The 21487-nt window shown below is 38.9% G+C and overlaps 3 protein-coding genes across 6 annotated transcripts; all 3 read right to left on the reverse strand.

The window, feature by feature from the left end:
* Positions 1 to 1124: 1124 nt before the first annotated feature.
* Positions 1125 to 11006, reverse strand: myorg (myogenesis regulating glycosidase (putative)). Of its 4 annotated transcripts, none has more exons than XM_035955076.2 (3): positions 10745 to 11006; positions 5311 to 5690; positions 1125 to 5124 (listed from the first exon to the last, which is right to left on the reverse strand). In XM_035955076.2, exons 2-3 carry the CDS (start codon positions 5571 to 5573, stop codon positions 3333 to 3335), a joined length of 2055 nt encoding a protein of 684 aa, XP_035810969.1. In that variant the 5' UTR covers positions 5574 to 5690; positions 10745 to 11006; the 3' UTR covers positions 1125 to 3332. The 4 variants fall into 4 exon arrangements, with proteins under 4 accessions (XP_035810969.1, XP_023140971.1, XP_023140970.1 ...); XM_023285203.3 differs by lacking the exon at positions 10745 to 11006 and adding an exon at positions 9011 to 9128; XM_023285202.3 differs by lacking the exon at positions 10745 to 11006 and adding an exon at positions 8845 to 9113.
* A 1486-nt stretch (positions 11007 to 12492) lies between these two features.
* LOC118471297 (uncharacterized) lies at positions 12493 to 14710 on the reverse strand. Its single transcript, XM_035955074.2, has 5 exons — positions 14533 to 14710; positions 13397 to 13710; positions 13269 to 13319; positions 13020 to 13139; positions 12493 to 12929 (listed from the first exon to the last, which is right to left on the reverse strand). The coding sequence occupies exons 1-5, from the start codon at positions 14656 to 14658 to the stop codon at positions 12839 to 12841; spliced, it is 702 nt and encodes a 233-aa protein (XP_035810967.1). The 5' UTR covers positions 14659 to 14710; the 3' UTR covers positions 12493 to 12838.
* Positions 14711 to 15597: 887 nt separating this feature from the next.
* Positions 15598 to 21470, reverse strand: zgc:109965 (Nicalin-1-like). The gene is made up of 16 exons (XM_023285201.3): positions 21369 to 21470; positions 20933 to 21136; positions 20006 to 20196; positions 19590 to 19734; positions 19259 to 19356; positions 19084 to 19161; positions 18825 to 18928; positions 17810 to 17898; positions 17576 to 17715; positions 17304 to 17482; positions 17103 to 17190; positions 16959 to 16997; positions 16420 to 16592; positions 16266 to 16319; positions 16105 to 16183; positions 15598 to 15965 (listed from the first exon to the last, which is right to left on the reverse strand). Exons 2-16 carry the CDS (start codon positions 21066 to 21068, stop codon positions 15909 to 15911), a joined length of 1650 nt encoding a protein of 549 aa, XP_023140969.2. The 5' UTR covers positions 21069 to 21136; positions 21369 to 21470; the 3' UTR covers positions 15598 to 15908.
* Between the last annotated feature and the right edge of the window lie 17 nt (positions 21471 to 21487).

Raw genomic sequence — 21487 nt, forward strand, 5'->3', positions numbered from 1 at the left:
CAATAGGTAATCTAAAATATGTAGACTCTTCTTTTATTTAAATTAACAAATTAATATTGCTGAGAAAACAGTAAAATATATGCTTCCATACACTGAACTGTAATGTAATTCCTCAAGCCGCTGTTGTTTTGGCACGTAGAAATCATCTTTCTCTCTTTTTCAGTCTTTCTCCCAGAAATCTCCCAGATCATACACCAAAGCTCCTAAAGATCTTACATAAATTATTTGTTCAGTCTATGAAGAGATGGGCAGAACCAAACAATATGATTGCAGAAAGCACACCGACAAATAATATTGATCCCAACAACACACAGACAGCTAATCAATGAATGTATGTCCTCCCCGCACAGGCTGCAAGTCCAGATCAATTTTGAAGACAGATGAGACATTGGCAAATAAAGTGAAGTAGTTCTGAAGCATATCCCGCTGTTGTGAAATGGAATAAATTCCCCAAACATATGAAAGATCGACTATATCTGTGAGGAATGGAGATGCCAGACTGTTTGAACTCAGAAAGAGCAACCATGTCTAATTCTGTAATTGTAATAACTATTCTCATTCCTATCTCCAACTATAGTAAGTTTATCTTTCTTATTCTTGATGTCTAGTCATACACTTTTATATCACTTGCTCTCTGGCCTCACACCATGAACCAACAGATGATTTATTGATCTGAACACAGCCTCCAAATAACCTGCACAATTGTTTCATCACCTTGTCATTATTGCCCCATCATGAGCTAGGTATCAAAAAGTTGAAGAAGTCCCTCAAGGGTGTCTCTTTCAATACTGAACTGATAGGCACATTAGTTTTCATATATTGCAGACTCATAAAAGGTTATAGGTTGTTACTGGCTCAGTGATTGCATGATCAGCTTACTGACCTAAATTTCCCATCCATTTATCTTTTACTCTTGTATTTGTTGTATTTGTATTTAGTTGTTTATTTTTTAGTGTGTTAAAAGCATAATCTAACATATAGTCACTCTTACAGCATTCTTGGAGGATTTAACACCACTTGTCTAGCAATGTTAGTCGTGGTGGCAAATATTTAATTTCAGACAAAGATTATTGTTTGATCCATCCAAATTAAGCATCACAAAAACGCTCACAAGCAAACAAAAGTCAAGCTTGATTTCTTTTAATACATTCACCCAAAGTGACATCAAACATGCACTTTGAAATTAATGCAGTCTTTTAGTCACATGCAAATGATGCCAATTATCACTTACAACAACCTGCACACACTGGGTCAGAAGAGCTAAAAGCAAACAAAAAAATATGAAAATCTTCCAGCCCGAGATTCAGTCTTTCAGCCTTGTCATAAAGCAAGACGTCTGAGACAGAAATAGCTTCAGAGATTGGCCTGGACCAGATGCTAAGTGAGGACTGCTTTAAATAGGCAGTGTAGTCATGATGCAACTGTGTCAAAAAGACACAAACATAACACACTGAGGTCAACAGGGAAGCCTCATGTCGAGGCACAAGAGGCTGCAATACAGGTCATGAGCAGGAATCATACATTGTAAATGTGGAAATTGCACAATAAGAACGTGGACATTGTCTTAGCCGTGTTTGAAAAGACATAAAATCACTGTTAGTGCAGCTTCAAAACCCATCAGTTATTAAAAGAAGTACCACGAGAACCACAAGGGTCAAATATGGACATCGCTAAACACAATAATTTATGCATTTATTCATTTTTAGGAAGGATTCAGAATCTTTTTAATCATGTCAAAATATATATATTTTAAATCTCCTCTAAAACTTGTAACACAAATGAAGATGACCCATGTTACTAATATTATTCTTGGCTTCTTGGATATACTTCGTGGGGTGCCAGTCAGTGAAAGATGCTTGCTGCCCTACCCCTATGAAAAGATCAATATCTGTTTCATGTCTGGATAATAAGATACATGATTTTGTGTGATATACTTTGATCGAGAACTGTGAAAAAAAGAAGATATAGTGAAAAATTAAAGGACAATATCATGTCTGACGAACACAGGAGATCATGTTCTGCAGCATTTGTGGTAAAAACCCACTCACCCCAGAGTCATGTCACTAAAACTGGTAGATAAAAATCAATAACAATAATAAATGAATTTTAAAAAAATCACACACAACACATGGCAGTTGTTATTAACACACGGGTCTTAGAGACGTCACTGCAGTTAAAATATTCACATTAACAAAACACTGTACCATGTACACAGATAATTAAGTGATGCTAAATTCATAATGAACAGTATAGTCATAAAGTAACAGTTATAACTGATGCTACAGAAATATTATTATTTTGGATGTGATAGTCACTGTAGTAGACATTGCAGTATTTGCTGTTATGCTACATTCAGTGTCAGCAAAACACATAAGAATAGCTACCAGACACTTCAAACACACTACAGCCTGAGAAAGCAGTTACCTGAGGAAGAGCATCAAATATTTAGAGCCTAATAAAAGGCACCTTCTTTTGGGCGAAGAGTAGTTACATGACACTGTGTTACACAAATGAGAGCATCTGCAGTTTGTAATGATTAAACCTCCAGCAGTCATCCTGATATGTGAAGCATAAAAACTTTCTGAAAAGTCATTAGTGTCACAGGAAAGTAGGATTTCTCCAGTTATTATGTAGAACTGCAATCTGCTGAATGACAAGAGTGACATGCCCTCAGTTGTCCTCCCACGATACAGTCTGTTTGGCTTAAGCTGAATTTCAAAGTGCTGTGAGACTCAAAGATACAACAGCTTTATGGCATAAAGTGGCAATTATGCCTCATTCAATTCACAGTTTGTATATTCCCTTTTAAACAAATGTGTCAAATACACGACTTATACGGCTTTTAAAGCAACACTACGTAGCTTATGACAAATAAAATAACTTGAAAATTCTTCCTCTAATAACTAAAAAAATGTTCCAATGATGAGCTTTAAAATGTACTGTTATGATTTTAATACTCTTAGCTTTACCGATACGATCAGTAGCTTACGATGCAGTCTTACTGTAAAGGACTCATAGCTATTTTTTATTAAAGCGCAAAATGCTGAAGATGATGTTACATTCATCCGATTAAATGAAATCGAACAATTAAATGAAAAATTAAAATGAGGTTTTGAGCGTTTTTGAGTAAGACAGTTCCACATTTGTGAAGTAATGTGGTGTTAAAATTTAAGTTTAGCTCAAAAGTCTACACATTTTGTTGCAGAAAAGCATTTGCAAAATTAATCTTTTAATTTAAAGTCTCCCTTCTCAACCATTAAAGACAAATTTGTGATGTTTTTCTCCCAAGGAAATTGGAGCACAGGCTTGTCAAGTCTGTCATTTCCTTCTTGCTACACCCAAACAAAATAGGCAATTTCATCCAGGTCTACAGGATAGTCCGTGAGATGCAGTGGCTCCTTGATATCAAACCTCTCCCCCTTGTAGCTCCTCCAACGGCCAGCAGGGAGGTAGATGTCGCGCTCTTGCTTTCCAGGCTCTAAAACTGGGGCTACCATGAGGTCATCCCCAATCAGGAACTGGGAGTCGATTTTATATGCTGTCTCATCACCTGTGGCAATCCACCACAGGGGACGTATGATCGGGTCCCCAGTGTCCAGCACCTCGCCAGCCAGCTCCAGGACCCTTGGCGCCACAATACTTTCATGGAGCGCTGTGTATTTCCGAGCAATTTCAACAACCTCGTTGTCGTATTCCCACGGCGGAATAGAAAACTGCATGGAGGGCATGAATGCTGACAGCTCCAACCAGCGGATATAGAGCTCTCGATCAGGTAATACACGATTTCCATCAGTGCGGTTCAGATAGGCATTCCCTCCTATCATGTCTGGTAGAATAAACTGGTAGCCCAGGATGCTGATGGTGAGCACTGTGGGAATAAGAGATTTGAGACCCAACTCATATCCCCACACAGAGTCTCTGTCAATTGGCCTGAAGAAGCAGGATATGTTCTGGGACTGGTAACCGCTGCGCAGCTCAGCTCGATCATTGTAGGGAATAGCCATCTCCGTGTAACGTCTTGTGAAAAAACTTGGGTCTCGAATGGGAGTCCGAGTACTAAATTTCCATGGTAAGTAGTTGGTTTCCCCTGCGTCAAATTTAAAGGAGGACACCCCATACCTAGAGCGCAGTGAACGTAGCTGGGAGGAAAACCAATCACGGGCTTCTGGGTTTGTGAAATCCAAAATGCCTCCAATGCCATTCCACCAACGCACCAAGGCCGGCAGCCGCCCTGTGGGCTCTCGGACAAACAAACCCCTCTCTACGCAGGTGTGGAAGTTTTCTGAGTCATAGTTAACAAAAGGGTGAATCCAGAGTGACACCAGAAATCCGTCTGATTTCAGTTTTTGGAACATGGCTGAAGCATTGGGAAACTTTATTCTGTCAAACTCAAATTCCCCGTAGCGGCTGGTGTAGCGGTCGTCTAGCTCCAGATGACTACAGTTGAAATTATGTTTGCGGATGTTGGAGGCATAAGTCAAGAGCTTCTCTTGGTCAATGTTAGTTTTATGTAAAGCCCAAGTTGACCAAATAGGATGCCTAAACATAACTTTGGCAGGCACTTTGTTTGGTTTGTTGAAGTATCTGCGAACCATGTACTTGTGTATGGATGTCACATCCAAGCCCACACAAACTCTGTAGCTAAGTTCTGCACATGGAGCCTCTCCTGGGTTTGGTTTGAAAGGACTATCGCTATATCGTGCCTGGAAGTACATGGTTTTCTCTGTGTCATTCCAACCCAAGTGGAAGGGAACAGAATTATTAATTTTGATGGCAGTAGCATTGGATGAAAGCCAGTAACTCTCCAAAATTCCACCAAATTCATTCCGGTTTGAGTAGATGTCACTAGTAACAAATGGTTTGGGTGCCTGTTGGCCGGAAATAGAAATAGGCCAGTGCTGAATTGCTGACACTGCACCACCATACCAGTGAGCAAACTTGTATGTCATGGCATGTTCAACAGGAATGTCAGGAACCAGTTCCTCCCATCGCACACGGTAGCATTGAACGGTGTCCTTAGGTCGCACTGTCTCAATGAAGAAGTTTAATTTCCTATCAGTGGTACGTCCACAGCTTAAAATCTCCCCTTCTTTCGAGCAGGAATCCAAATCAAGGGTCCCCGACCTGCCATGATGTAAAAACAGTAACATTTCCATGCATTCGCTCTTGACACAAGTCTTACATTTCCATTAAATGGTACCAAGGTTCGATAAATACTTGTACCTTTACATTTGAAATTATTTTTGATGTATCTGAAATTTTTATCCAAAAACAAGAATGCAATTTCAACAACAACGCAAAAACACCAACCTGAAATCCATTCTGAAAACAATAGATCCTCCCTGGTTGCGGATAATGTAGCCATCTTTATTCAGATCCAGCAGCTGTGTCTTAAGCAGCTCAGCTTTGCGCAGAGAGGCGATGTAATAACACCACGCAGTCACAGCTGCAATCACCAGCACCAGGCCGATTACTCCAGCTCCGACTAAGGGTCGAGTGTCCTTGCTGTGTTTCTGCTTGGGGATAACATCTGTAATTGTGCCCCCAGCTCCTCCCGGTACTACTTGGTACATGGCGTGTTATGTTCAGTTGGCAAATCCGAGAGTTGATATTGCACAGATCATCAAAATGTTTTGCAGGGAAACTGTTTTGTTGGATTCGGGCCCTCTTGTCACATCTGTTTGCCAAACCTGTCATTAGAAACAGAATGCAAAGTCAGTGTTGAGATTTCAACAAAGTATTTACATTTTTCATATGGACTTTAGAGTGGTGTTCAACAATTACAATTATCTAGCGAGCCACATTTATCTAATATCTGCATACCTATTGTGAATAGTCAGTATACGTTGCCTCAACCATCACAAACGCTCCACCCAGAGGGCCTGAGATGTGCTCTCAGTCTTTCTTGCTTCCCTGTCAGCTCAAAGCCTCCATTACATTTCTAGCATTGTCTTACATGCTCTGCATTGCTGAACAAAGTGATTTCACAGCACTTAAAGGCATTACGCTGTCAGGATGTAAACTTTAAAGATGTGTTTGAGATTTAACAAAACAAATCTGCTGCCAATTACCAATAAAAAGATAAAGTGGATGTTCCCAGCAGTAATTCTAACATATGAGTTCAATTGAAAAGAAGACTCATTGATATGTAAGGAGTAGAGAAGCAGAAAAGGGGATTTGGGCCTTAAACCTCTGCCAATGCCAGGAAGGAAAGGAAAGAATACTAAACGTTGTGCTTTATCAAGCCTGGCTGACCAACTACAAGTAGCCTGAATCATTCTATTGCAGTTTGACAACAGTGGCAACAAATCAGACAAAACTGCAAAGACAAAGATCCATATTGAACTCACTGTACCTCCCAGCAAGGACACAGAAGAAACTCTTATGGGTAATTAACTGGTTGATGTTAGTTAATGTGGCTTTAGCTAATCAGAATAGATTTGATTAGAATGCACAGCAGAGCGAGAGGAGTTCAGTCCTCTCCAACTTCCCTGTTTGCTGACTAGTCCTAACTGCAATTGACCCTCATGTTCTGCCCCGGCAGCAGAGGTCGATAATAAAAAATGCTGGCTATTAATTAGCAATCTAATTGACTAATTCTGTGTTCAACCACCCTTAGTATAGATTTCCCCCAACAACAGGAGTGATAACATAAGCCCATCATTAATTAACAGAGAACTAACTGTTAGTTCCTTGGAGAGCCGCTCAGGCGGCTGGACTCAAGTAGAAAAATTAACCATGAAAGTCAGATCATGATTTACTGTAAATTAAACCTATTCCACTTTGCTTTCAATTAAAAAGTGCAAGGACAGATGCAAGAACTTAACCCCTGGCAATCATGATTTTATATGTATCCCATTAGGCTGCAACTAATATTAACTGTTGCAGCCAATGAAATGGTGATGTTTGTAGTGTAAGTTCTAATCAACCAGTCCAAAAATATTAAACAAATATTCATGGATGGAACTAGAAAGAATGCTGGTTACACAGATTGTTCTTTTTTCAGTTTTGTGTGTTTTTAACAAAAATCTGCAACATCCAACACTAATACTTGCTTGTTTCTTGCTTTTTCTTAGTGTCTTTGTCTTTTTGTTTTTTTCTCCTGTGCCTTGCATGTTTCAAGAATCAAGAATCTTTATTGTCATTTTGTTTTCACACAGCGAAATTTCGATGAGTGACTCCCAGCTATAGATAAAAAATAGAAAAAGACACACTACATACAAATAAAATAAAATAATCAAAAGATATAAATATGTAAGCAGAATTAGTGCAAATGAGTAGTGAGATGGATGTTTGCACTGGGATCTGAGAGAAACGGCATTTCAATCCCATCTATGTCCTGTGCATATGGCTTAATTGACAATAAAGTTGACTCTGACTAATACAGTGACTAATACTGGCCAACAATCCAGTATCAAAATCGTCAATTAGTTTTATGTCCCTCAACTAATCACTTAATGGACTTGTTTGGAATGGTTTCAGCTTGAATCAAAATAACTTTACAGAAATAAAAAGAAAAAGTCCTTTGTTTTTAACACATAGTGTTTGTTGTTTTGTTGTTGTTGTTGTTTCTCACTAGAGGACGATAAAGAACAGAAAACTCTCTGACACAGGCATTTCTTTGTTTGTGCTATGATAAGGGTGAGTTCATATCTGCCATTTCAGCCGATTTCCTATCTATCCTGACATGGAGAAAAACAAACACAGAAGTGCTGAGTCAGAACAGCTGTTTGAGAAAGTCTCACTATCTCCAAAACCCATGTATGTGTGTGTGTGTGTGTGTGTGTGTGAGTGTGAGTGTGAGCGTGTGTGTGTGAGTGTGAGTGTGAGTGTGTGTGTGAGTGTGGCATGTTGCACTATGCTAACTACAGTTACGTCTTCAGCTAATAAACTTGAACATGTGTGTACTAGGCAGAACATTACGAAGCACCAATAATATAAAGTGATGATCTTCAGTGGTGGAATGTAACTAAGTACATTTGGGGGTTCAGGTACTTTTTAAACCTTTTGTACTTCTAGTCCACACCATTTCAAAAGGAAATATTGTACTTTTCACTCCACTAACTTCATTTATAAGGTTTAAAAACTAGTTGCTTTATAAATTAAGATTTTTGTACACAAAACATGTAACGTACTTATAAAATAAGCCATTTTGTTTTAAATTAAACTACCTAACAGTTAGCAAGGAGAACTGAATTGATTAATCATTTAGTCAGTTGAAAGAGAATTGGCTGCTATTTTCATAATCATTATGAGGACATTTAAAAGTTTATACAGAAACTATTTTCTCACTATTTTCAGAGTTTACACAGATAAACAATCATTATGAAAATAATCAGCAGACTACTTGCAGTACTATACAAAATAGTTTAAAATGATCTATTTAATGAGCTAGATCAGTAAAATCCAGCTTTTACATGAATGCAAGACTAAAAATAATTTCATAATATAATAGTGTAATATATTATGTATTCAATATTATACTATTCTATGTAAAATATATCAGCATATACCCATTAACAGTTACAGGGGACATTTTTATGCAATAAATGCTTTCTCTTTTTACTTTTATTACGTTTTTGCGATAATACTCAAGTAACATTTTCAGTGCCTGGCCCTTACTTCTAACAGAGTACTTTTACAGTGTACTTACTGTACTCCTACTTGAGTGAAGTACAACAATACATCCTCCACCATCGTCGATCTTCACTTCAGATAAGCTGTTGAACTTTCTCTTGTTATTCACTAATAGACACTAACCACAAACAGTCACTTCTACTGTATTCATGACAGCCACCGTGAAATAATCGCAGAGGAAAGAGTGGAAGCACAACTTCTACATACGTCGATCCGATGCATGCGGACAGTCGTTGTTGTTTTGCGTCTCGGTGGGTGTTGCGAGAAAGTTAACGGAAAAAAAATAACCCGCAGTCCGTTTGCGCTATAATTATCTCGTTGAGCATACTCCGTTTTCTCTGCAGCTGGCTGGTTAAAAATACTTTTTGCCTACCGATCAGCAGCAGTAGCTTCTTCTCTGCAGCTCAAATTGCAACTTGTTCGCCACAGTTTACAGAAAAAGACCGAGTGAGGAATCAAAGCGTGTTGGAGCGTATCCGCCTTGCAGACGCCCTCAGACATCATGGGAAATGTAGTCCACGGAGATGGGGGGGAAAAAAGCCGATGTTTTCTTATTCTGCACATCTTTAAGTGTTGCATGGTCTGAGAAGATCACGTTGGTTGATATACTTCACGCTACTCACTGTCTGTATAGTGAGAAGTGCTAATAATGTCTTTACAAAAATGCACAAAAAAGTGCTCTGCATTGAAAAAATATTAATAATCGTAAAAGTATTTTAGGATAAGATAAGATCAACTTTACTGATCCCTCACAGTGGAAATTTACATGTTACAGCAGTTGGATACAGATGAGGCATTAAAGAAGCAGGACAAGAAATACAAAAAGTGCTTTCATGAATTTCACAAACTTTGATGAATTTCCATATGGATATGTATGACATAATGGATTTACATATAGATAAGTACAGCTTTTACATGTTGAATTTACACATGTACAGGTATGGCATGCAGGATGTTGTACCCACATTTGTGTTATTGCAGTCAAAAAAATTATTGGGGGAAAAGACCAGCATTAAATGTGATGTTATTACACATGTATTACAATAACATTGGGTCTCTAGCGATTGCATAATTTTGATGTTTTAGAACTGCTACACCTTTTCTCTCTGACTGTGGGTTATGTTATCCATCAGTATTGTTTATTTTTTTAGTGTATTTCTTCAAGTTGCAGGTTGGTTTTCAGAAACTTGCAAGCCTTGCCCATATTGTGAATACAAAATGCTCAAAGTATTTCTTTCCCAGGAGTTTACCCTCATTATGTAAATATTGTGTGGCAATATCATTATTTCTCTTTGTATTATTGTTGACTGTCATGTTCTATACCAGGGGTCACCAACCTTTTTTAACCTGAGAGCAACTTCAAGGGTACTGAGTAGTCTGAAGGGCACCTTGTTTGATACAAACTTCCTCAATAGCAAACTTGCGCCATCATCTTTAAACAATAATAATAATAATGAAAATAATATGTAAAAAGACTGTCTGATCACATTTATGTTAATTATTCCTTACAATAATTATTAACAACGATTTCCACAACAATGACGGTAGGAAACACACACACACACACACACACACACACACACACGGAAATCTGTTCCAATATTTAAAAGTCAGAGGTATCCCATCTCTGAAACTTTGGTAAATATCTTTCTTGGCAGTTTTGTATGAATCAGCATACTGGCAGCATTTTGTTCAAAATCACACCAGTTAGATTTCTGTGCAAATTGTCACTTCTAACATTTTTAGGAAATCATTAACTGTCATCGAATCAGGCTTCATTTGTGCAAACTCCTACCTTTGTAACATTTTTGAACAATTCATGAACTCTGCCATGTTTGTACAAATTATCAGTTATGTAAGAAAATAACTCAACTCTTTCACATTTTGAAATGAATCCTGTCACATTAGTACTAATCACCAGCATTTTTCACCAGCATTGCAACATTTTTAGCAGTTCACAACAACAAATCATTACATGTTTTCAACTAATTATTTTGCACATTTTTGTGTAATGGCACGGTGTTTTGAATGACAACATGTTACCTTTCTTTGTCTGTAAATATGTGTTAGTGGGAAGCCTGGCATTGCAGAGCTTATCATGTCTTACCTTTACCTTGCAGCTCACAGTTCAGATGGTTCAGTTTCCCAGTGATGTCCGTTAAAAATGCAAGGGCAAGAATCCACTCAGTGTCCTCAAGCAGCAAGGTGTCTTCCCCTTTGGATTGCATGAACTCTTTGATTTCGGCCAACAGTGACAAAAAACGCTGCAAAACTGGTCCCCTGCTGATCCATGGGGTTTCTGTGTGTAGTAACAGGTCACCATGTTCAGCTGACAGCTCCTCCAGCAGCACCTTCAATGTCCTGGTTGTTTGGCTTTGGAGCCATTTATGATCTTTATGACAGGAGTCATCACATGATCAAATCCGGCCACTTCTGTACATCCATATGTCCTGCTGGTGAATGATGCAGTGGTAATGTAGGAATGTTGGGAAGTCTGGATCACCTCTGCATCGTACAATGAAGCCTGCATGGCGACCCGTCATGGAGGAGCCACATCTGTCGTCACTAAAACAAGCTTTTCTAATGGTACATTTTTCTCCACGAAGAAACTTTTCGCCGCGTAGTAGATGCCAAAGCTGCCTTTAAGTCCCAGGCTTTTTCTGTCCATAGTGCGCATCCAGTTTACGTGCGCTAGCAGGTGGCTAGTTAGCATGGAAGCTTCCACATTGTGCCGCTTTGCCGACGCAATAGTTGCCCCGCAAATAGGACACATACATTTATCTTTCACTGTCGTGAAAAAGAACTCTTCCTCCCAGTCATCGTGAAAATAGTGTTTTCTCTTGCACTTCTCTGTCATGTTTTGGGGGTAAAAACCACATCTAGCTTCCGTGTCTGCGCCCGGACGCTTCAGCAGAATGACGTATAATTGGACATGCGCAGTGAACTTTGACTCGGACAAGGTGAAAGTTCATTTACACCGAAGACATTTTTGTTTTTTTTTTTTTTAAATTATAATAAATATTGTAATTTAAAATCTGCATTAATGTAAGTATTTTTGATTTAAAAAGAACAGCAACTATAATTTTTATAAGGAATTTTATGTTGACTAGCGTTATTTTTAGAACATTGGTGGGGGGGGGCAACCGGGCGCCCGCGGGCACCGTGTTGGCTACCCCTGTTCTATACAGTATGAAAAATCATCTTTTTCTCTTTTGGTGTTTCATACCTGTCTGGGGTATGTGGAGTTTGTTCACTCCCTATTTCAGATGGATTCTGGCTGCAACAAACCATTTGCCTGATGAAGGTCTAGCACCGAAAGGTTGCACCAATAAATGTATCTTTGTAAGTTAGACAGCATGTAAGAGTCTGTTTGAAAGTGTCAGATACAGTTATCCTTCTGTTATGCACCTGCCTCATGAAATGAATTGTGAAAAGAGCTCCTTTGGCATTCCAATATCATTAAAATACATGCTGAATGAATGTTAAAACTATATAAACTAAACTTTGAAAATACCTCATATGTCAGCCTTCCTCATTCTTACAACCAGCAGTTGCCAACAAGTCAGAAAAATATTAAAACTGACACACACATCCATACTCATAATTAGTACATTACACTATATGCACAAAATTTAACATGAGCAAAAGTTGGTATTTAATGCTTCTTATATTTCCATGCTGAGTTTAGATCCATTTGTGAAACACGCTGTAGTGTTTTAATCACTTTATTTGCACTGTGACATATGTGTCTGCCATATAGTGTCACTAGTAAGTGCCCATAATGAGTCTATAATAATTGTTTGTATTTCCGTTTTAACGCTTCAAACATGCAATAAAGAATTCCTACATCACATGTGGAAAATGATTACTTTATTAGTTGTTTAAAATTGCAATGTCACAGTCAACACATTAAGGCCACAAGGCCTCATTGGATTTCATCATCACAAGACTCTTTCAGGAAGATCTTTGCTGCTGATTTAGTGCTGATTAGCGGTTTCCATGCCGTACGTGAGGAGATAACAGCGATAAGGGTGCAGCCTACATAATTCACACTTACACCTCGTCTCACTGGGTTAATTAGCAGAGAATTAAACAAAAGTTAACAATCCTTCATTTTGCTAAGGGAATCCCCTGCAGGTTCCCCTGAAGGACCTCTGCAGGTCCAAGATCCCCACTTTGGATGCCATGTGCTCTAATAGGCCTAATAAAGGCACTCAGACACAAACTCTGGGTGGATGATGTAGTGTCCGGCTTGGTGGGGCTTCACCACATGGAAGCAGCTGTAGCAACCACTGTTGAGGAGAAGAAAATGTAGACGTCAGCGGATATTATTGATGGCACAGAAGGACAGAAGAGATGTATATTTCTGTGTGAACATGCACCTATAATCCAGAGTGCTGTTAGAACAACACCGCTTGTATCGAGTCTGTGCAAAGTTGTGAGCAGCTGCATGAGGGAGGCTAGTTTGGGGTCTTGTTCGAAGCTGAGCACCTGCATGCTGCCTGTTCAAGACAATGTTAAACTTATTTACTTTTCATCATTATACCTGGACTTATAAAATCACTTAATTTGAATCCAATGTTTTTTAGGGTCCAAAGGCCACAAGAAGAGATGAAAGGTTATCTGCTTACCTGAGCTGCTGAGCTGAGACTGGATGGACAGTCCTCTGATAACCCATTCTCCTGCCAAGAAAATCTGTCCAAATCACTGTGTATTTATAGTTATCCTCAGACTATAGATTGATCTAGTCAATATCTACCTCTCGGGGTTCTTCAAAGCAGTGTGGAGCTGCAAGTCAGTGGCAGATGGAGGCTCTGTCAGCTGTAGTTTCCGCAGTCTGTCAGAAGAGGGCAGAGCTTGTCCTGCTGAGAGGTTGACATGGGGAATGTGTTGTGGTTTCCCTGAATTTCCTGTGTTTACAGAGCTGTCAGGACAAGTTGTAACAGGACTATGAAATGACAAATGTCTGACAGGGGGGAAGAGGGGACGACCAATGTCCACAGGAGGCAAAGGATGTGGTTGAGTGCGGCTTGACCTGTAGATGAACGGAGGACTCCGGGGAAACAGAAAGTCCTGGGGGCCAAGAAAACAATGACATATATAGGAGGAAATGTATGAAGAAGTAGAAGACAAAGCAAAAACGAGCTGTTAGAGACAGTGTGCACTAGTTTTTTTCTTTACCTGTACTGAATGCAGTATCTTGTAAAGAAAGTCACATTTAATATGACGTATACTTGTTTCACAGACAACAAATTCTAATGATGAATGAATTTTGCTTTGTTTTTTATTCTTCTAACTAACTAAACATTGCAGGAGATGATTCCTCTCAAATTTCTCTCTCACTACCTCTGTCTTGTGCAACAAAATAGGTGTTGAAATTCCATTTAGATTTCTCTCAACTGGTTTTCTCCTTGTATTAATATCCTTATAATACACTGAAAACCGTGTGTTGTGAAAGCTGTAAAATTTGCATATATTAATATCACTTCTCTCCTGCGTTATTTGTTTTGTTTTGTTGCTTTTTTTTCTTTTACAGTAGGGTAATTATACACCCCTCTTAGCTCTGTTTACTCCTGGATGAATAAATACTCATGGAGGAAGTACTGAATAATAGATGGGATACAGCTTTCACCACGCAGAGGGAAATGTAAACAATCAGCTGCCAATTAGTATAAGACACCTCAGTAGATGTAAAACAATATATGGATTAATAAGTGAGTCTTATTTGGCCTTCCATGCACCATGTTTTTCATTTTCATTTCATTTTGCTCAATTACATGGAAAAAGGACCAACATTTCCAATTCTGGTGACAAATTTTCCAAGATATTTCTTACAATTATGTGTAATTTTTATTTTTATATATATATATATGTATATAAGGTTGTGCATCTTACCGGCCGGGGCTGGGGGTTGTTCCTGCGGTGGGCAGATGTTGGCCGAAGTTCTGCTCGTTTCGCTCTGCCAGGAGAGCTGAAATGCTCTTTGTACATAGTCATATAGACCTGGGGAGCCATCCTCATTTACTGCCTTACTTATTTTCTACTGCTTACCTCCAGTGTGCCTGAAAGTGATGAAGCATCCTTCTCCTCCCCATCACCTAGTAGCTCCACCCCTTTCCCTATATCTGTGTGCCTCCTGTTTTTAGTTGTTTTTTTTAGTTTTTGAAAAATTACTTGATATATGTGAGGTTTATTGGTACTGTTTTGTGTGTGCCACATGTTTTGATGCCATTCATGAATAATTATGTGCTTCATGTATCTCAACATGGTACATGTCTTGCATCAATAGCTATAAATCCTGTATGGATCCTTAAGAGCTACCAGATAGATAAAATGCTTTTTGTTTAACCTGTAGCTGTCATGATGAATCTACTCTGCTGGAAGCCAAGGCAGGTTAAGAGCTTCCTTGCTGAAGCAGAACAACTCTTTGTGCTACCTGAGCACTCGGCCACTAATCCTCCTAAGCTCCGAGCCCCCTGCAGAGACACACATACCTGGGGTCACTGTCCATGACCTATTTCCCTCCCAGGGGCCCTCACAAACAAGCGCAAGCACTGATCTCAAACACTGAGGCTCAGCTCCTGGTTGTTTGGCTGCCTCGTAGTTAAAACCGACAGTTTTAACAGATCTGCAGAACTGGAACAAACCAGCAGAGGAACAGGACTTCTAAGAATCTCCCACCACCATCCAGCGTCACCTCTGCTCACTGTCAGCATGCCACATAAGCATTAAAAATTCACCAAGCGCCGTAGGGTGCCTTTGTGTCTCCAGCGTTCTCACTGAGTTATCTGTGACAGGAACTGGCTGTTCATCCACTGCAGTGGTTGGGCCTCATTTGACAGCTATGTTAAGCCCAGTCAAATCCATGTCAACAAATGTAGAGCAGAGGACATGGCAAGCCATAGTCATGATGTGGCAGGAATGTCCTTCACGAACGCTCAAATCAGATCCAAGCAGTGCTTTGTGTTCCCAGCTTTGATACAAACACCTTCTTTATTTATTTTGTGTACAAACAACTTCGAAGTCTAGTCATAAAAGTAATTTTGCACAGTTTGACAGCATTCTGTATAATGAAAGGTACAAACATCTTTAAAATAATATGCATTTCAAAGCAAATGTACACTTTTGAGGTTATGCATATGATCATTCTGAGAAGATTCATGTCACATTGCTTTCATGTTCTTCACACAGCCAGTGAAGCAAACATCCATTTGCTCAGAGCACACTTCAAAGTCCTTGTCATAGACTCAGTATTCATAGTCTCAGAGTATTTACTGCTGCTTGGATTTCACTGCTGCTTTCAGTTTTGTGTAGAGAAAACCAAAATTCTGTAAAAGAGAAAGAAGCACAAAACAAACTTGATGTATTAGTTTTTTTCCTACCCATCAGTGCTTTGAAAATACATGAATATGGATAGGAATATGAATGTAGAAGTAATGGACTATATAAAAGAGCACATTAACAAACCTGGATTCCATAGTAAACAATCCCCAAATAAGCAGCAATGCAGCCACCCAGGAACAGGTCAAAGGCAGCAGGTTTCACTCTGAAAGAAAAGCTGTGTCAGTCTCCAAATGTCTTATTGAATGTAACACATGCATAGAATGAATAGGAAGACACATAGTTACCTGTACATCACTACTGGTTGGTTCATTTGATCAAAAAAAGTAATATCTGGGTCCCTGCAGGAAGAAATGTCATCGTTATTGTTGCATTTGTGCCTTTTAGTGCAGCTGACAGCGTGACAGTGTTTTCTACTTGAACTACCACTATGTGCGACACCTCTTGTCCTGTCGGAAGGTGTGTCTGTAAACTTGCTGCAGGTAACGTTTGAATTCGTGCTCCAGTGAATTGACCAGCAGGATGTGACTGGGCTCTTTATCCAGCAGCTGTGTGGCTCGAGGGATGGATGTCAAGAAAGACAGCAAACTAGAAATGCGACTGTCCTGAAAGTCCTGCATTAAAGACATATAGATGTGAGAAAAAGCCTATAAATCATTACATAAAAATCTATTTCACTGTATGTTAAGAACTCTCAATTTTTAGCTATGAAAGGTTCAGTTTGGGTTTTCCTTTTTCATTTAAGAATAGTACATTAAATAAATCAAGCTGTTACAGAAAACTTTTTACATTTTAAATCCCAAACATGTTTAAATAAAAAGCATTGTTAAACGCCCAGATTTTTAAGTGAATCCATTGAATAAACTGTGGTCACTATGCAGACTGGAGGCACTGAAGATGAATGCTGTGTAATGTCTATAAAATAACACCAGAGGTCAGCACTTGGCTTTGCATATTAACCAAAATAACCCTGAACCTACCAGCTGGCCCTTGAAAACCTGCACATCCTTTGGTGAACCCTTGAGGAAAAGAACACGGAGTAATTAACAATAAAAACAGATCAGCTGAGGAATACAGTTTCCGTCTTCTTGTATATACAATATATTGTGTTTTCATGCATTCACCTTGTCAGACAGATTGTACATGTACCACGCCAGTGCTTCTGCTATGATGATTCCATTACGTTTAAGTTTTCTGAAATCCACTTGTGACCTTTGAGGTGATATTCAAATAGGCAAATTATATTTTCTATGTGTTGTACAAATAAACTTTCAAGTAGCTGAACTATTTTATTCTAACAGTCACAACCAGAGCTTAGAGCTTACATTGTGTCCAGTATAGAGCCACGGAGCTCAGATTTGGGATCTTCCAGATGAGACAGAGTGAAGCCCAGGATCCTTCGTAGGCTGTAGCGCTCATGCTCCCAGGCTACTGTCGACTCCACGAGATTGATCTTCTTATGAACCAGTCCCACCTTCACCCAGGGAAATCTGGAGGAAACCACCTGCAGGACAAACAAAAAATGTAAGTGTGGGAGGCCCTTAAGACTGACAAGACTTGTGCATAATGCATAAGCAGAAACAGTGAAGCTGCTGACCTCCTCCAGATGCTGAATGAAAGAGTGCATGGGAGTGTCAGGCTTAGGAGGGCGAGACACATGCATGTACAGTTCATCCCCGTTGGCTAGTGTGTCCAAACACAGAACGAATGCCACATTGTCATGGAGCAGGCTGGACTCTGGAGAGAAAATGATTGGCTCAAACAAAACTGGACAATTCATGTTTAGAGTCACATTCCACATGTTGGAGGGGTTGCAAAGCCACAAACTCACCAGCGTGGTCTAGATTCTCTTCGATCCACCTCTTTGTGCCCTGGAAGTTATATTTTCCTCCTCCGGTCAAAGAGAACATTAAATGATATCTAAAACAAAAAGGACAGGTTTTTTTTTTTTATTCATTACTGACATTTTATTTAAATATTTTCACCAGGACAAAGACATAAAAGCCATCATGCTTCTCTGTGGTACAATATCTACACATTCTGTGAATTATGAATATTTTGTACTTTTAATAGCCCTGTCCAATACCTATTTTTCTACATATGCTAAAATATGTGATATGTCTGTATTTTTACTGCTTACAGGCAATCTGTGCGATATTTATACTTCACTCAGTATTTCTCTACATAAAATAACCTGCATACTACCACTGATATGTGCAATACTACTATTTGTAGAACTAGCACTTGTGTATATTTTGTTTTTTTGTTTGTTTGTTAATGTTTTTGTTTGTTAGTGTGTTAATTCCAGATCACATGACCTGCTCCACATGATGTCATTTCCTCCTGAAGAAAAGACTGGCAAGATTCAAGGCTTTTTTAATTTTTTAATATAAAGCAGTGTGTGAGTCAAGTGTGGATTTCTCACATATCAACAGGTTTACTACAATATCTTTATAAATAACTTTCAATTTCATTTTTTTTCAATTGTATATATATATATATATATATATATATATATATATATATTATTTTCGAAGAATCTTTAAAAAATGCCATGTGGTGTTTGTTTATAGGCAGCCATGTTGAATTTAGGCCTGAAAACAGCAAAAATGTCAACTATGATGCCTGTCAAGTATATTACAAAAAGTCCTGCAATTATATATTGACTCTGGGATCAATAAAAGCTAATTGTACTTATGTGAGTATCTCAAAGTATGTTTAGGTTTTCATGCAGGTTTTAGGTGTTATTTTCTCATCAGTACCACCCATAATAAAAATGTAGGTGTTTTATACAACCAGATATTGACCAAAGCGCACATGCCTTGTTAAAATGAACTAGAACTCACTGAGGTCTGGTGCTGGAGCTGCTATAAAGCTTCTGGAAGAGACGTGCCAACTCCAGCAGGATGGTGACTCCACTGCCATTAGAATCTGCTCCATACGACAACCACTGTGCGGCACACAAACACATCTGTATATGAGCTCACTATTATACTCAATGTTGACATTTAAGAAGTAAACAGATGAATCAAGCAGTTTACCAGGTTAGAGATTTGAATATCATTACCTGCACTTCTAAATGAGGTGCTTTAGCATCTAACTCACCGGAGCCAGCCCGTAGGAGTCGTAGTGGGCTGTGATGACGATAGTGGGTATGTCTTCGCCTGCTCCAGGAAGTACTCCCTGAAATCACCAGTCACATAATAGGTACCAATAACTAGGGAAGTGAAAAATATCTGACTGAAATTTGCAGAATTTTTTGTCAAGGCTCTACACTCACCTCCAGTGTGACTATAGAATTGTCAGTGACAGCCTTAATAGCGACGTTGTTGCTCACAAAAATCTGAAAAGCTGTAGCTGTGACCATACTTCGGACCACTGCCAACAACAGGAATAAAGTTTAGTGAAAGGCATTGTTTTCTTTACAATTTTTGCTGTCTGACACAATCTCTTCAGCTCTTTGTTTCCATTTTGGGACATTTGTTCATTCTGCGTTCATTCCAAGCTTTTCGTTTTTCATAATTATTTTCTTACTACACCTTGAGATATGATTTTAGATAGCTCATCCATCCTCCATACTACACATGCATAGATCCTGTTGCATCTGTTACCTCTGACAAATATGGATGAGGTCCGTGTAGCTGCAGCCTGCTTGACCTCCTCATACATGTAAAGCAGCTGCTCATCCTCAGGTGCTACATACACTGGCATCAGAGTTTCTTTCTGCAAGGCCTCGCTCTCACTCACCATAAAGGACTGAAAGGGGAAAAAAGAAATAGCAAGCAGGAGCAAAAAAGACTGAGCTACTGGTTAAAAGCTACCTAACAGCTTCCTTTCTTTGCTGTTTTCTTCTCATATCCATAGCTGTTGTATAATGCTCTATAACAACACTTCACTGAGCTGTTACCTAATACCTTGGAGAACTGATATTGTGAGAATTGTATCCTGAACAGTGTCTGATAAAAGATGTGCTCTCAGTCTCCTTACAGCTTGTCATGGAGCACAAAAAATGTTCTCAGTTTGTTACCTGTAGTGTGTCATGAGAGATACCAGAGATATTTTTGGGCAGAAGGATCAGTACAGCAGCAGCATTTTGTCTCTGGGCCTCAAAGTATCTTTCTGTGGTGAAGTCTGACACCTTCATGATAACACAGCGGCGGGTCAGTGATGGCTCGTCTGCTGAGCGAGCCTCCGCCACAACAATGGCTCCACGACAACCTCAGCAAAAGACACAGAATAAGGCAAATTAAACAGCAGAAACATCAATTTGAGTTTGACTACAGCTTCCTCAGTTTTTTTTTTTTTTTTTTTTAAAACAACTGATTTGTTCTCACTGGTATAGTGAACAAAAACTCATATCAGTCAAGTTCTCTCATGGTCAACTGTTATTTTTAGCTCACATGAAAAAAAATTAAAACATTATTTCATAACTCCATGCAAATTTCAATCAATTACTGCTCCATTTAAAAATAGCAAGAACATATATGAGCCTAATTTAAATTCTTAATGTTGATAGACCAATTTTTACTTATTTGTTTTTTAATATTATGCACTCTAAAATACAGGGTGTCCCAAAAAATATGACATCATTTCATCACCTAATAATTTGTTTAAAATTTCTTTGCTCTTTTTGCTCAAAAAAGTGACATGGATTGGACGTGCTAATGATGGAAACATTGAAATGGCCAACATCCTTTTAAAACACAGTCTGAGCGTACATCATTCTGCACAGTTAAGATCAAATAAAACTGAAGTAACAAAAAACAAAACACAACTTTGAGTGGAAGCTAACTTTAGCTATAGAAGCAATGTCTGTACTTTACTCTAGAAAACAGCTAACAGGGGAGTTTTCTTTTAATACCAGCTTGTACCGACACCTTAAAGGTACAAAATGCTATTTTTTTTCGGAATCAAAACACATGTACGTCCAAATTTGTCACTTGTGTAAACCTACCATGCTTCTGTTGTGCCATGTTGTACTGTTGCATCCTATAGGCAGTGAACTCGTAGGAGGAGACCGCAGGAAGAGCAGAGCCATGCAAACACTGCACACAAAGCAGCAGCACAGCAACAGCAACGCTCAGCAACATGATGTCACGTTCAGTAAGGAAGCTTGAAGTTAGGCTTCACACGAGGCCAGAGTACCCATCCAAAAGCTCTGCGAAATATGTTACAATAGCGAATTACTTCTTAGTTTTGCACTTACAAATATTTGTGAAAAGTTCATTAGATATGGGTGCATGAAGCATTCGTCTTGTGTTGAGTACTACAGTCTCAACCAACCTGGACTTCCAGAAGAAGACTCCCACTATTTACAATATTTCCAGTCTATAACCATGAACTTAACTATGCATTAATTGCATTATTTTGGACATAGAAATGTCCCTCACCTGTCTCATGAGCCTTCTTTCGACGTCTTCCTCAACTTCAGTGTTACTCCAACGTGGACATGCACTTCTGTTACCTACTGGGATCCAAGGTGTCTATGTAAGCCATCATTCACCATCTG

This window comes from Amphiprion ocellaris, chromosome 5 (assembly GCF_022539595.1).
Source record: "Amphiprion ocellaris isolate individual 3 ecotype Okinawa chromosome 5, ASM2253959v1, whole genome shotgun sequence".
In the NCBI taxonomy this organism is placed as follows: Eukaryota; Metazoa; Chordata; class Actinopteri; family Pomacentridae; genus Amphiprion; species Amphiprion ocellaris.